This window comes from Papio anubis, chromosome 3 (assembly GCF_008728515.1).
Source record: "Papio anubis isolate 15944 chromosome 3, Panubis1.0, whole genome shotgun sequence".
In the NCBI taxonomy this organism is placed as follows: Eukaryota; Metazoa; Chordata; class Mammalia; order Primates; family Cercopithecidae; genus Papio; species Papio anubis.
The window spans coordinates 35124296-35139919 of NC_044978.1; the positions used below are offsets into that span (position 1 = coordinate 35124296).

The 15624-nt window shown below is 37.6% G+C and overlaps 1 protein-coding gene across 3 annotated transcripts in view; it reads left to right on the top strand.

The window, feature by feature from the left end:
- Nucleotides 1–12824, top strand: part of DCHS2 (dachsous cadherin-related 2) — a 265813-nt gene extending 252989 nt beyond the window's left edge. Inside the window, exons 17-20 of one of the 3 annotated variants that reach the window (XM_009207736.4) lie at nt 4591–4721; nt 6563–6849; nt 7842–7974; nt 10040–12824. In XM_009207736.4, coding sequence (XP_009206000.3) covers nt 4591–4721; nt 6563–6849; nt 7842–7974; nt 10040–12663 — 3175 coding nt within the window. In that variant the 3' untranslated portion in view covers nt 12664–12824. Of the gene's footprint in view, nt 1–4590; nt 4722–6562; nt 6850–7841; nt 7975–10039 lie in introns of those variants that run through there. The other 2 variants (XR_002522266.2, XM_021938883.2) reach the window with 2 other exon arrangements.
- Nucleotides 12825–15624: the final 2800 nt, after the last annotated feature.

The window sequence follows — 15624 nt, forward strand, 5'->3', positions numbered from 1 at the left end:
ACAGTTTTTCCTTCATTTCAACTTCGGTGAATCTGACAATTATGTGTCTTGGAGTTGCTCTTCTTATGGAGTATCTTTGTGGCGTTCTCTGTGTTTCCTGAATTTGAATGTTGGCCTGCCTTGCTAGGTTGGCGAAGTTCTCCTAGATAATATCCTGAAAAGTGTTTTCCAACTTGGTTACATTCTCCCTGTCACTTTCAGGTACACCAATCAGACATAGATTTGGTCTTTTCACATAGTCCCATATTTCTTGCAGGCTTTGTTCATTTCTTTTTACTCTTTTTTCTCTAAACCTCTCGCTTCATTTCATTCATTTGATCCTTAATCACTGATACCCTTTCTTCCAGTTGATTGAATCAGTTACTGAAGCTTGTACATTTGTCACGTAGTTCTCATGTCATGGTTTTCATCTCTAACAGTTCATTTATGGACTTCTCTGCATTGATTATTCTAGTTAGCCATTCATCAAGTCTTTTTTCAAGGTTTTTAGTTTCTTTGTGCTGGGTTCGTAATTCCTCCTTTAGCTCAGAGAAGTTTGATTGTCTGAAGTCTTCTTCTCTCAACTCATCAAAGTCATTCTCTGTCCTGCTTTGTTCCGTTGCTGGCGAGGAGCTGCATTCCTTTGGAGGGGGAGAGGTGCTCTGGTTTTTAGAATTTCCAGTTTTTCTGCACTGCTTTTTCCCCATCTTTGTGGTTTTATCTACCTTTGGTCTTTGATGATGGTGATGTACAGTTGGGGTTTTGGTGTGGATGTCCTTTCTGTTTGTTATTTTTCCTTCTAACAGTCAGGACCCTCAGCTGCAGGTCTGTTGGAGTTTGCTCAAGGTCCACTCCAGACCCTGTTTGCCAGGGTATCAGCAGTGGAGGCTGCAGAAGAGTGAATATTGCTGAACAGCAAATGTTGCTGTCTGATCATTCCTTTGGAAGCTTTGTCTCAGAGGTGTACCCAGCCATGTGAGGTGTGAGGTGTCAGTCTGCCCCTAATGGGGGATGTCTCCCAGTTAGGCTACTCGGGGGACAGGAACCCACTTGAGCAGACAATCTGTCCATTCTCAGATCTCAAACTCCGTGCTGGGAAAACCACTACTCTCTTCAAAGCTGTCAGACAGGGACATTTACATCTGCAGAGGTTTCTGCTGCCTTTTGTTTGGCTATGCCCTATCCCAAGAGGTGGAATCTACAGAGGCAGGCAGGCCTCCTTGAGCTGTGGTGGGCACCACCCAGTTCGAGCTTCCCAGCTGCTTTACCTACTTAAGCCTCAGCAATGGCAGGCACCCCTCCCCCAGCCTCGCTCCCGCCTTGCAGTTAGATATCAGACTGCTGTGCTAGCAATGAGGGAGGCTCCATGGGCCTGGGACCCTCTGAACCAAGTGCAGGATATAATCTCCTGGTGTGCTGTTTGCTAAGACCCTTAGTAAAGCACAGTATTAGGGTGGGAGTGACCCGATTTTCCAGGTGTTGTGTGTCACAGTTTCCCTTGGCTTGGAAAAGGAATTCCCTTCCCCCTTGTGCTTCCCGGGTGAGGCGATGCCTTGCCCTGCTTTGGCTCTCACTCGTTGGGCTGCACCCACTGTCCTGCCCCCACTGTCCGACATGCCCCAGTGAGATGAACCCGGTACCTCAGTTGGAAATGCAGAAATCACCCGTCTTCTGCATTGCTCACTCTGGGAGCTGGAGGCTGGAGCTGTTCCTATTCGCCCATCTTGGTGCGGATCCCATAACTTATTATAAAAGATTTTTTATATCGTTTTAGAAGAATCTTGAGAGGAAGAGAAGATAAAACCTGTGTAGTCAGCTTGCAATCTTTAACCAGAAATCATAGTTTTTCTTTTCGTATTTATTTCTGTTAGTGGCTGATATTTTAATTCTTTTCAGAATTTCAGAAGGAATAGAAAATTCTTGCTAGACATTTAAGATACAATTGAGAGTTTTGAAAAACCCTCTACCAACAAGTTTAGTACTTGTTAAGACAATCAAAAAGATCCTTTCTGGTCAAAGGCCTTATTTAAAGTTTAACATGGTAAAAGAAGCTTCTCATGGTTGATAGAATAGGAGAATAGGAAAAAAATGCAATAGTAATCAGGGCAACAGTTGTGGAACATGGAGTGAGTTGGACTGGCTACAACCAACAGTTTCACAACTGCAAAAGAGCCATCATAGATGACTTGAAGTCTTGCATAGGTTGTGTACAGAATATCTGCGCATCCACCTTCATATTTTTTATTTTTTCTTCAAGTCATTGAGAAACCTTTTCCTTTCCCATTTAGTTTCATGCTAAGCAACATATTTCTCTCCATGTCAAAGAATCTCACTTCTTTTTAATCTGACAAGACATTATGTAGGATGCCTGAAGTTGTAACATTGTGAAAATAATGGTAATTATGGCTACAGTAGAAGAGTTGATAGAAACTTAACTTTGATGTCTTGGCTGAGACTTTAGATGACATTGAGAGGTGCAAGCAGCAGGGGAGAGAGCAGTATGAGTTGATTATTTTTGTTAAAATATTTCCATATGTATCTGACTGACATTCATACTAACAAAATAAACTTTCCACATATAATTATTCCAGAAGTTAGGCTCCATAAGTGTGATATTCAGGTGGTTATTCTACTAATATTCCAACTCTGATAATGCAGAAGGCAGTCTGTGTTCTTCATGAATAGTAGATTTAAGCACTGATCATTTAATATTAAGTGGAATGCAAACCAAGACAGAGTCGATGTTTATTTTATGTCATTTTTAAATTTAGGATTGGAAAGAGAAAGAACATTTATCAAGTGAGCTAACAATGAAAACAAAGTGAAAGTGTATCAACTTTCAAGACTTAGTTTCTTAAAAGGTAGCCCCCACAACTGGCTAAGACTAATTCCACTTCTGAAATAAAGAGCATCTTCTCATTAATAACTCATTTTATTACTCAGTCGCCCTCCTAGCCTTCATCGTGTTTAGAGGGGAGTGAAAAATAAGCCAATAATTATACATTAGAATATGATGTATACACAGTAAGAGAGGTATGTTCAACAAGTATCATGAAGCATAGGTTTCCAGTTGACCAACACATGAGCCTGAATCCCAGCTCTGTCATGTAATATGTGTATAACCCTGGGGAAATATTGAGAAACCAACATTCAGTACTTACTAAAGAAAAGCAAATAAGGCAGCTCCCTGCCCTTAATAAACTTACAGAAGAGGCAGACAAATACGTTATGAAGAAAAAAGAGTGATGATTGCTATGGCAGAAGAATATACAGGGCGCTATGGGAATACATAAAGGTGCATTTAAATCGAATGAAAGGTCCATGAAAATCTCGCAGAGATGTGAGCTTTGAAAAACCAAGAAAGTGTAAGGGCTAGGATTCCATGTAAAAGCAAGGACAAAAAAGTTTATGTGAACATGTTCAGGGGTTGGATAACCGCTTAGAGACATGGAGAGCAAAAGAAGGGTTTTAAATAGGGAGGTCAGGTTTTCAAATTAGGATTTTAGTTAGAGCAATTGAGTGCAATATAGAGGGTGGATGGAACAAGAGGAGACTCACAGTAGGGAGGTTCGTAATTTATCAGGTATTCCTGGTAAGAAAGGATACAATAAATATAGAGCATTCCAGGTAAAAATGGTGAGGGGCTGAGGCTACAGGGGACTGGCTTGTCCAGGTTTGCCTGGGACTTTAGTGGATGTAGCACTGAAAGTCCCATGTCCAGTTTGCCTGGAGTATCTTGGTTTTAAAAACACTGCAAGCTCATGTCCCAGGAAATTCTTCACTCCAAGACAAAGCGAAATGTGATTACCATACATGAGCACTCTGAAGGTAGGAATGAAACGGCTGGGAACACGAATTCAAGTGACATCCAGGAGGTAATACCGATAAGAGACATAATTAGTTGGACGTTGGAAGGGTAGTGAGAGAACAGGAGAAGTTGAAGACAGTAATAAGGTTTGTAGTTTGTTTGATGGAGAAGCTCCATGTAGCATCATCCAAGAGAGATTAAATCAGTCTATGTAAATTCTTTCAGATCATGGACTTTTACCTCTACTTTACAATCCTAGCCAATCATGCATCTTCTGTAAGTGTGTTCATCATAGCGGCGTCCTGTCTGAATTCTAGCATTTCGATGGATTTGCTATTTGGATCCAAAAGTATCAGTACAAAGCATCTTTTAGTGGCTACATCTTTCGTTGGTTCAGTGAGATGGAAATATGTAGTAATATCCAGACCATGACATGGCAGGGTGGAGACAGTCTACTCATCCAAAGTACAGGTATTGGTGTTTCTATTTTTTTAGATTATTCATTGCAGGACAGGATTGAATTTTACAGTCTGGCTCTCCGAAGTGGTCCATTTTGACTTTAATGCCTCATGATCTCTGGCAGCTTGCTGGATTTGGTTCTCTGAACATGCCAAAAACAAATAAATTTCAGGGTGCCATTCTTATGAAATACATTTTAAATGACGCCATTTAGAAAATCCAAGAGAGAAATAAAAGTAACTAGTCAGCTCATTTTAAAATTTTCAACTAGATATTTGATATTTATGTTGTTTTTCTAATTCCTGGATGATGAATCACGTTCTTTGATTCTTTTTCTAAACCAGCTTGATTGTCCAAGCCACAGATAAAGGGATGCCCAGGCTTTCTAATACGACTATAATCAAGGTACAGGTGACTGATATAAATGACAATGCCCCAGCTTTTCTCCCCTCTGAGGCAGTAGAAATTGCAGAAGGTAAGTGTGACAATTTGGCATAGTGGTTTTGATTAACTTGTATAATATTTTTTACTATTTTCTTTAGCCAGACACTGTATTAACACGAGTGCTAATCCTCAACAACCATGCAAACTAGATCATTTTTGTCTTCATTTTGCAAAATAGAAAATGGATGATCATAAGTTAAATATTAAATGTCAAAGGAGTAAAATGTTAAAGCTGAGATTTGTACTCAGATCATCTGGAGGCCAAGTCCCCATGCTCCAACCATCATCCCTTATAGTATCTGTTTATAATGCAGACATTTCTTACAAATTATATCCACTCTATGAAGAAGCATATTTTGTTGGCTGTGATAACCATTGTGAACCTCCTCTAAGAAGAATCAACATTCATAGCTCTGTCAGTCTTTTCAGGATACTAATAACAACTAATTAGTGAATTAGATGTTTATTGCAAAAAGCCATCATTTTTCCCAGAATAACCTTATCTTCAACATTTGTACCACACTGATGGTAGAGGTTGAAACTAGAAATTTTTAAGTGAGATGCTGGTTAATCTTCACTATTTGGGTCTGTGGGTTATACAATGATCCCATAGTCTGTGGACCCAAAGTTGTCCACAGTCAATGGCTGCGCTGGTGAAACACGACCTAAGTCTTTATAGTTGAAGTTGAAAATAATGGTGGCCCCTTGCTTGCCTCTCTACTTCACTCTTAATACTAAATTAATTCCTAAAATGTTTCTAATATTTTATTATGCTCACTTTCTAAACAGATTACAACCATCACTCTCACAGAGGGAAATATTCCAGAAATGTCTATGCATAAAGATATCTACAAATCTTATCAATAGCTTACAAATCAAATAAATTCTCTAGTTTTGCCTCTTGCATATTTGATATATTTTCATTTGATTTTATTGAAGGTTCTGTTTTTCAGCACATGCAATTAGTGTTAAAATATAGCAATGGGCCTAATATAAGTATATCACAAGAAGAAACTACATAAATCAAAACATACTGAATAGGGTATGGTGTGGTTGGTGCACATCAAGAGTGTTCAAGCTTGAAAATGGAAAATTATGGGTTTCATATACAATGGAACTATTCTGAGCATCTTGGCATATTCTTTCTAGCTGTACATATCTGTAAGCTTAAAAACAAAGTCCTTTTCACAGGCTGTTTAGGCTGGAGAACGTATGTGGTGAGTGAGGCACTGAACATGTCATCTCTTTTGTAATTTTTTGGTGAATAATATTTGAGATTTGCTTTACTCACTAGTACTATGTAGACTTTGTTTTTCTATCGTCTTAATAATTTTGAGAGTCAGATTTAATAAAAGGAAGCAGTGTGTGCACCACTCCAAAATAAATAATTGTACAAAAACAAATATAAATAAATATCTAATTTGAACATTAGTGCCCAAATATTTAAATCTGGCCTACTTTTGAAAATGCCATGTTTTGTATTAATGTCCTGAGTAATACCCTTCATCCCATTCATATCCCCCATAAAGATATGATTTTGATACAGAAACTGTATATTATAAATAAGTGGCTTAGGATGTTTCTTGGTACTGGAATTGTGTTGTAAGCATATAATGAAAATAATGTCATATAAAAACTGAATATACCCTACCTCCTCAATTCCCTCCTCAGTGGTAAATTTTCACTTTTATTGGTCTCATAAATTCTTCAGAGTTTTTGTTCAGTGCATAATGAGCTTTGTATGAGAAATCAGGCCAAGAAAGAGCAAATCATGTTGGACTTAGAATAAAAATACTTGGACGGAACTAGTAAAGAAATGTATTTCAAAGGATGAATTTTAATGGAGACTGACACTGGTCATGACTATTTCAGATTCTTTGCCTGGTGTAGTTGTGACTCATGTGTCAGTTCACGATGTGGATTTGAATTCAGCTTTCATATTCAGTTTTGCCAAAGAGAGTAATCCTGGAACCAAGTTTGCTATTGATCAGAACACTGGAGTGGTGGTGTTGGTGAAAACATTGGATTTTGAAGAAGTGACTGAATATAAGCTGCTCATCCAAATTTCTGATTCGGTGCACCGCACAGAGGGAGCACTCGTAGTCCGTGTGCTGGATGTCAATGATAATCCACCAGTGTTTTCTCGAGATTTCTATCAGGTAAAGGGCTTAAAGAGATGAAACCACAGCCAAAACTAGAAAGAATAGAGAATGATGTAAGTCTTCCATCGCCGATAGACAGCATTTACTGTTTTTAGTCCCTAAGTTAATGCTGTGGGTTTTGCACTTAATATCATGGAGTCTATAAGAACATATGGAAATGAATGTCTCATTCGGTTTAGTTTACTACATATGGTTTTTTTTTTTTTTTTTTTTTTTAGTTTTTAGAGGTTGTAGTCCAGTTTGTCATGACAATTTGAACCTGCCTAATATTTGCAAAACCACTGATAAGATTGTTTGCATTATCTGCAGTTAATTTGGGAAAATTCTTTCTTTCATAGGCATATTTTTGGAATGCATTGATTAAAATTTTACAGAAAAAAAATTACGAAGAAAACTATAAAGTGGAAATTTTAGCTTGTAGAGCATAGTATATGTTCTATATGTAGAAGTAAGGGCCAGGATAGCATTCAACTCAATACTCGCAAATGGACTCCAGAACTTTTGAAGGTAGCAAATGCAAAATTTAAGTGTAAACACAAGGGGAGGGTAACCTAAGTAAAGATCCCCTGTGAAGGCTTGCTTGAATTATGCCATGCATGTAATGTAATAATATATTAGTGAATGTATTAACTATCTTCTGCCGCATAGAAATAGTTTAGAAGAACTTTTTTTCGTAGTTAAAAAAAACTGAATAAAATTATTTTTAAAACTTATTTTTTTTCTGACCAGGCGTGGTGGCTCACGCCTGTAATCCCAGCACTTTGGGAGGCTGAGGCAGGCAGATCACCTGAGATCAGGAGTTCAAGACCAGCCTGGCCAACATGGTGAAACCCATCTCTACTGAAAATACAAAAATTAGCCTGGCATGGTAACAGGCACGTGTAGTCCCAGCTACTCGAGAGGCTGAGGCAGGAGAATCACTTGAACTGGGGAGGCAGAGGCCTTCAGCCTTTAAGCACAATGTCCCTATTTTTCTCTTTTTCCCTCAGGTCACAGTTCCTGAATCAATACCTGTGGGCTATTCAGTGCTGACTGTGTCAGCTACAGACTTAGAAAGTAATGAGAACATTTCTTACAGAATTATATCCTCTTCTAAGGAATTCTCCATTGATCCTAAGAATGGTGAGTTATTTATAGCTGCATTCATGCTCATACGTTTGGGTTTCAAAGTAGAAACCTGAAATAACCCTTTCTAAATGCCTCTAAAAATGTTCCCCACCCCCCATGGAATTATAAGCACAACTGTTTTATTACTCTTCACATCAAGTGTTGTGGTAGCAAATGCCAGTGTTATTTCTCTTCTCCAACATCTCAGTGGCTAGAAAGTAAATATCACTCTTTAAATGCTGGTAAATGCTCACAAATTCAGAGACCCCAATATAATAAACACCCAGTTTCATCTGCCCAACCAAGCACAGTTCAGGCAATTATCCCAGGATTCAGCAAGAATCAAAATGATGTTGAACAGATTAAGTTAGTGCTGAAGACTTCATATTACTAGAGTTTGGATGCTTTTTTTCCCAAGCCAAGTTAAAAAAAATCAGTAATATCATTATATATTCAATAAACACAAGAATAATTTAAAAAGGAAAATTATTTAAGCATCTCTACCAACTAGAAACCACTGTGGTGTTTTGGTTTATTTGATGCTTCCCAAGGCTTTTTGTCTTTTCATCAGAGACCAAGACATTTGTGGTTGTGAAATGCCTTCAGGCAAGTGATTCCACATTCAATTAAACAGTATATACAGAAAATTGAACAGTGAGTGGACATTAAAAGCTAAATTTTATAAAGATGAATAATTAGCAAAACAATGTCCCTAGCAGAGCACACTAGAAAATAACAGGGCCTGGGAGGCATCACACTCTGTGTTCCCCATCTCTATCCACTATTGCATCATTTCACAAGTGAGAGTTCATTTAAAAATTAACCTTGGGATTACCTGAAAGGGGAATTCGTCCCAAAATACCAGCACGAAGCCCACCAAGTGTCGTAAATGGAGAAGTACGTCATACATCATGTTGCCTATGGATGAACAATCACTGCATGAATACAAGCATATCAGGAATTTGGCTTTTCTATTCTTCAGTCTCTATCCCCACCCGACCACTCACCCTCTTTTCTCTCCATCTCTCTCTCTCTCTGTCTATCTGTCTCTATCTCTTTCTCTAGTCTCAGATGATGGCAACTGCCACCCTGGCCACAGCAAATCAGTGTTCAAGGCAGTCCTTCTGAGCACTCAATCCTTAGCAACACTTTTACTTGACGTGCTATTGACAAATTTTACACTGAGCTATTGATTCAAATATTTTTAAAACATTAAATGTTTAATTTAAAACATTAAATGCAATGTTTAAAACATTAAGTGCAATGTTAAAAACATTAAATGCAATGTTTAAAACATTAAACACACTAAGCTATTGATTCAAATATTTTTAAAACATTGAATGCTGGCCAATTTAGCTCATGGTGGGACTCTAATTGAAAACGTGGCATTTAAATGTCAGCATTCTGTATTCCTTCTTAGTGACCATCCTTAAGACATATTTATCTTAAAAATGTTTTAACACACATATTTATAAAAATTATATATTTCTGTATTTAGTACAATAAACTTTATTAATTACATTTCAGCAATAAGGGAAAAACCGACTTGCATGATCTGTAGGAAAAGCTCATCTCTCTAATTAAGCAATAGTGTAATAGTAACTCAGCATTATCATTTTTACTGCTTTCATTTGGCTTGAGTATCAACAACTATTTCCAGAATAAGTATCTTTATCCCAGAATATCTCTATACATGTGTTTGTGGGTAGTAAAATGGGGTACAAATTTTACAAACAAAAAAATATTTTTTTAAGAATAGTGGAACAACTTACTATAAAAAAATTAAATTTAGAGAAATTTGTGGCAGAAGCAACCTCAAGCAGCACACATATTTCACAGAGTGAATGTCATGAATATTATTTCTGTATCTTACATGTGATAAACATATAAATAGAATAATTTGTGTTTCTATTTGGAGTCATCATTGGTTGTGACTTAACAAATCTAACAAAGAATTAAACACATATTAGTAGACATTGAATTAAACACATATTAGTAGACATTGAATAATCAACTGCTGATTAAATGGATCATCAAAACTGCATCTCACAGTGTTGAAATGCTATGTCTTATTTTTCAGGCACAATATTTACTATCAGTCCCATATTACTTCTGGATAAAATATCAACAACTCAATTTCTTGTTGAAGCCAGTGATGGTGGAAATCCTGACCTAAGATCTCTTACATTAGTGGAGATAGGAATACAAGATATGAACAATTATGCCCCTGAATTCACAGTCAAATCCTATAATCTTAGCCTAAGTGAGGATGCTCTGATTGGAAGCACGCTTGTTACATTTTCAAACATCGACCATGACTGGACCCATGAAAACACATATGTTGAATATTCCATCATCAGTGGTAATTTACAGCACAATTTTCATGTGGAAACTAATTTCATTCATTCAGAATATCCTTATAAGCAAGTTGGTTATCTTGTGTTGCTTCACAGTCTGGACAGAGAAACAAGTGCAAACCATGAACTTGTCATTCTGGCATCTGACAGTGGCTGCCCTCCATTGAGTTCCACAGCTGTCATATCAATACAAGTACTTGATGTCAATGACAATCCTCCAAACTTCAGCAGCCTGAGCTATCACACCCATGTCAAGGAAAGTACCCCTCTAGGGAGTCACATCACTGTGGTCTCAGCAAATGACCGTGACACAGGGTCACATGCAGAAATCATCTACCACATCATCTCTGGAAATGAAAAGGGACATTTTTACTTAGAAGAAAACACTGGAGTTCTTTATTTGGTTAAACCTCTGGATTATGAAGAAATGGCAAAATTCACCTTAACTGTCCAAGCTTCAGATGCAGAAAAGAAACACTTTTCTTTTGCAGTTGTGTTTGTCAATGTCCTGGACGATAACGACCATGCACCTCAGTTTATGTTCTCAAGCTTCAACTGTATTGTTCCAGAAAATCTGCCTATTTCCTCTACCATATGCTCTATAAGTGCTCTCGATTTTGACGCAGGTCCGTATGGAGAATTGACCTATTCTATTATATCACCCTGTTTTCTCACTCACGGAATGTCTTATGATCACGATCTCTTCCTCATTGACCCTTTGACAGGGGATATTCATGCTAAGCAAATCCTTGACTATGAAAATGGTAATAAATATTGCCTCACAGTCCAAGCCAAAGACAAAGGTGATGCAACAGCCTCCTTGGTGGTCTGGGTGGATATTGAAGGGATAGATGAATTTGAGCCTATTTTCACTCAAGATCAGTATTTTTTCACCCTCCCAGAAAAGAATAAAGACAGACAGTTGATCGGCAGAGTGGAAGCCTCAGATGCAGACGCTGGTATTGATGGAGTCATTCTTTACTCCCTTGGAACTTCATCTCCTTTCTTTTCAGTAAATAAAACCAATGGAAATATTTATTTGATTAGAGCCCTTCCCTTAATAAAAAGTCAACTCAACAAAGAAGACACCATGGAAATGAAAATAATCGCTCATAGTCCTAAACCAGACTCCAAGTTTGCATCCTGCACTGTTTTTGTGAATGTGTCTTTCTCCTCTGAAGGAACACCCTTGGCAGTATTCGCCAGCAGCTTTTCAATCAGCCTGGTGGTCTCCTTTTTAGTGTTTCTGATACTCATCTGCATTCTACTTGTACTGATTTTAAGACATAAACAAAAGGACACAATAAACAATTATGATGAGAAGAAAACCTCATCTTTAGATATGAACTTGAGAATGACCCAGGATGCCAGTGTGCTCAAAGCCTTCCAGAAAACTGATGACTGCAGTAATGAGGTGGTCCCTGTGGATGCCACACCGGAATGGTTGAGTTTAATAAGTATCATAGAGAAGGACATTGTCAATTGGTACAGACACTCAAACTCCAGTGGCCACTGTTCTGTGGAAGGAGAAACTGCAGAAGATAAGGAAATCCAGAGGATAAATGAGCATCCCTACAGAAAGGGCTCAGACTCAGCTCTGAGCGACCGCGAGTCCAGGGTGCCAGACTCGGGTATCCCGAGGGACTCAGACCAGCTCTCCTGCCTATCTGGGGAAACCGAGGTGATGGTGACTGCTGAAACAGCAGAAGCCAGCCAAACATTTGGGGAAGGAGATCAAGGGGAAGGCTGCAGCACCACCTGTGCTCAAAATAATGTGTTACCCCAGACAGTTCAGAAGAGAGAAGCAAAAGAGAGCATCCTGGCTGATGTTAGAAAAGAGTCTGTCTTTATTTCAGGTGATCAGGAAGTAAGGTGTGCAGCTCTTTCAACTCAGACAACCTCTGATCATGATGGAAGAGGCAACTATCACTGGAATTATCTTCTCAGTTGGGAACCCAAGTTTCAACCTCTTGCCTCAGTGTTTAATGATATCGCAAAACTAAAGGATGAACATTTGCATATTTCTGGCATTCCAAAAGAGAAGAAATATTTTGTTTTTCCACCCCCTTTGATAACAGCAGTAGCCCAGCCTGGGATTAAAGCAGTCCCACCAAGAATGCCGGCAGTAACCCTGGGGCAGGTGCCTCCAAAACACCCACGCTCTCCCATCCCTTACCATCTCGGTTCTCTGCCAGAAGCCATGACTCCCAGTTTTTCTCCATCTCTTTCCCTATTGACCATGCAGCCTCCTGCCTTGTCTCCACTGTTGTCAGAAGGAGAATTATTAGGAACACACGTCAGTGGTACATGCCATGAACTTAAAGCAGAAGATGAAGTTCAAATATAAAACAACTGGGACGCCAAGTACCTGCTCACCATTGGTCATGAATGAATGAACAAAACATTTTCAAGCCAGCAACTCGATATTGGGCTCATTTTTATCGAAAAGCAAGTACTATAATTTAGTTAGAGTTTTTAAAACTTCCCCATTAAAGTTTCTCAAATTTCTTCCAGCCTTAATGAAAAGTTATTTCCTCTTTTAATCTTTATGTGTTGCTCTCAGGACTCACATTTGTATATATCAAGTAGTGTATATTCTGTCAGACCTCTTGTCTGTATGATTAGACTTCCAAAGGACACAGTGAACTTAACTGACTGCCTGAATGTTTATATGGAAACAAAGTGTAGTGTACTCTGGTCACGTTGCTGCTGGTCACTGCTATATCGAAAACAAATTAGTAAAGGCTAAATAGGGAATGAGTTTAGGTGAAAACATATTATAACAGAGAGGGGAAGTCTAGAGGGATAAACTTTCGTTTTAAGATAAAGCAACAGTCGGTGGATCTGATATATTTAGAGGAGCATTTCTCCATTTTTCCCCTTATACCACACCTGTGGAGTTTAGCCATAATTGAATTTCAATGTGGAGTCTTTTGGAAAACTAATAAAAATTTCAGAATGAAATTTGTCATAACTCTGTGCCAATAGGGAGAAACAAATAAGATTTATAATGGTAGGTAATATAAATAATTATCCCTGATTAAATAAACCAGAAATGCACGTTCCTGATAGAGGGCCAGGATTGATACTCACAATATTTGTGTGGTTTGCTACCACCTGAGACATAGTATCTTGGCCTTCTTTACAAACAGAATGGCTTTTTTTTCAGGGCTTGTCTTATAAGTCGGTGTGGGTAAAGACATTAAACTTCAAAGGTTAATTTATAGCAATTTCTTCATTTTATTTTCTTCTAGGTACAGTAACTTTTGTGTGAAATAATTTATCCACTCAATGTCAGTTTTTAAAGTTTGTGTAGATAAAAAAATCATGTTATTAGCTAATGATAAATCTCATAATCTAGCAATATATTTTTAAAATAAGTTTTTTATGGAAATGTTTCTACTATAAAAGTTAAGAATAGAAGTCAGAAGCCTTTTTACCATTCGCTCACACTTGTGTACAGCTTTAATTGTCATTAGATGGAGCAGTTTGGCACATGGTTAAAATGACTCTGTACAATTACTGTTTTAGAAATATAGCAGTGCTAGATGGTGCTCAAATACAATGCTCTAGCCTTCTTTCTGATGAGCCTGGGAATCCCTTGCAGATTCTCATCCCTTTCAGGAAGGCGGAGTGCATCCTGATGATGGTGGTTCAGAAGTCCTCCTCCCATGGTCAGCACCAGGGCCAGGTGTTAGGCTAACAGTTTAGGAATTCTAATGTGAAATATAAAGGGTATCGTGTAGCTTTCTTAGTAGTTAGGATGGGCTTCTACTACAGAAATAGTTCCTTTGTGTTCTTCTCCATAGGCCTCATCTGTGAAATTTTGTGACATAATTTCTCTTTACTAAAAAAATATTGCAGGGTGCAGTGTTTGATACCTGATTTTGTAGAGAAATAATCCTACAGCTTCCTATGCTGATATTTTCTATTATCTATCTATGCTGACTCAGATTGAGAACAAATGTATAAAGCTACATTACAAATTGTATGAAACATGAAGGTTTTTGAATAAGCCTGAAATCCTAGGAAAAATCCTTTAGGAGTGGAAAATTTAAATATTATGGGACTGATACATGTTTCTCCTTTTCTTCCTGGCATCTGGGGAAGAAGATTTCATGACTTATGTAAAAAAAGAAAAAAAAAACCCACACACTTTTAATCATTTATGTGTTCCAGTATTTATCATCTCTTTGACTCTTTTGAAAACATTGCTTTGAGCATAGAAAGAAACCCTATACTATTTTTTCTTAATTATATATGGAAGTTTTTTCACAATAGAATTATTTCCGGAAACCAAGAACATTTTGTTGTTTTTAAATTAAACAGGTTCTTCATTTACTTATGCTTAAAAAGAGTTATTCGTCTACCTATTCCCTAAGTTATTTATTACTGTGATTTATTTACCCATTATGGATGTGTTCTGTATGTTTTCCAGCCATTTCATAAAAACAGAAGACATGTAATAGAGCTTTTTACCAATATTTAATGGATTTTTAATTGATGGATTTATTAATTTGTATCCAGTGCCACAACGCCACCAAACAAGTACTACAAGTGGGATTGGGGGTAAAAATGTGAACACGCTGGTTAAGTGTTCGCAATAAATCGTATGTCAGCCCTTTCAACTAGAGTGCTTTTTTTCCTAAGTAAACAATATAATTTGTACATTTTTCCTTCGAGTTTAATATTAACTTGCCTCATATGTTCTGGGTTACTTTGCTGATCTGTGCACTGGCTTTAGCACTCTGAGGGGGTACAGAACTTGTTAGTGGAAAATCATATTAAGTCCCAAATTCATAAGCTATAAAATAAAAGACAGTTGTCTCTTGTGGAATTTTGGCTGCCTGAAATTCTGGACTTTCTTGTTGGCAGCCTTAAAAATACTGGTGTAAATCAGTACCAAATGGATATCAAAATTCCATGTCCTAGTAGTAATCATTGAATTGGCTTCCAAAACAGATTCCTGGGCAAAGAAAAAGAAAAATGCTGTATCCTTAGGGACTTGATCATTTAACTCTTTTAAAAATTATTCAAATGCACTCTACGTTACTGGCTGCCTCCATGTATTCATATTCAATCTATAATAGATGTCCAGTTGAGACAGGATTTGTTTTTCTCAGTACCCTCACCTTTAGCCCTCCTTGCTGTGTTTTCTAGAAGTTATAGCAATGATAATTAATTGTAAATCTTAAAGTTATTTTCATGCAAACGTACACTTTGTTACATTTGTTCTTCTATTCTACACACGCCTTAACTTTAAATAGCAAGACATAACTAAGGATCTAAGATAATCCACTTCAAAGCA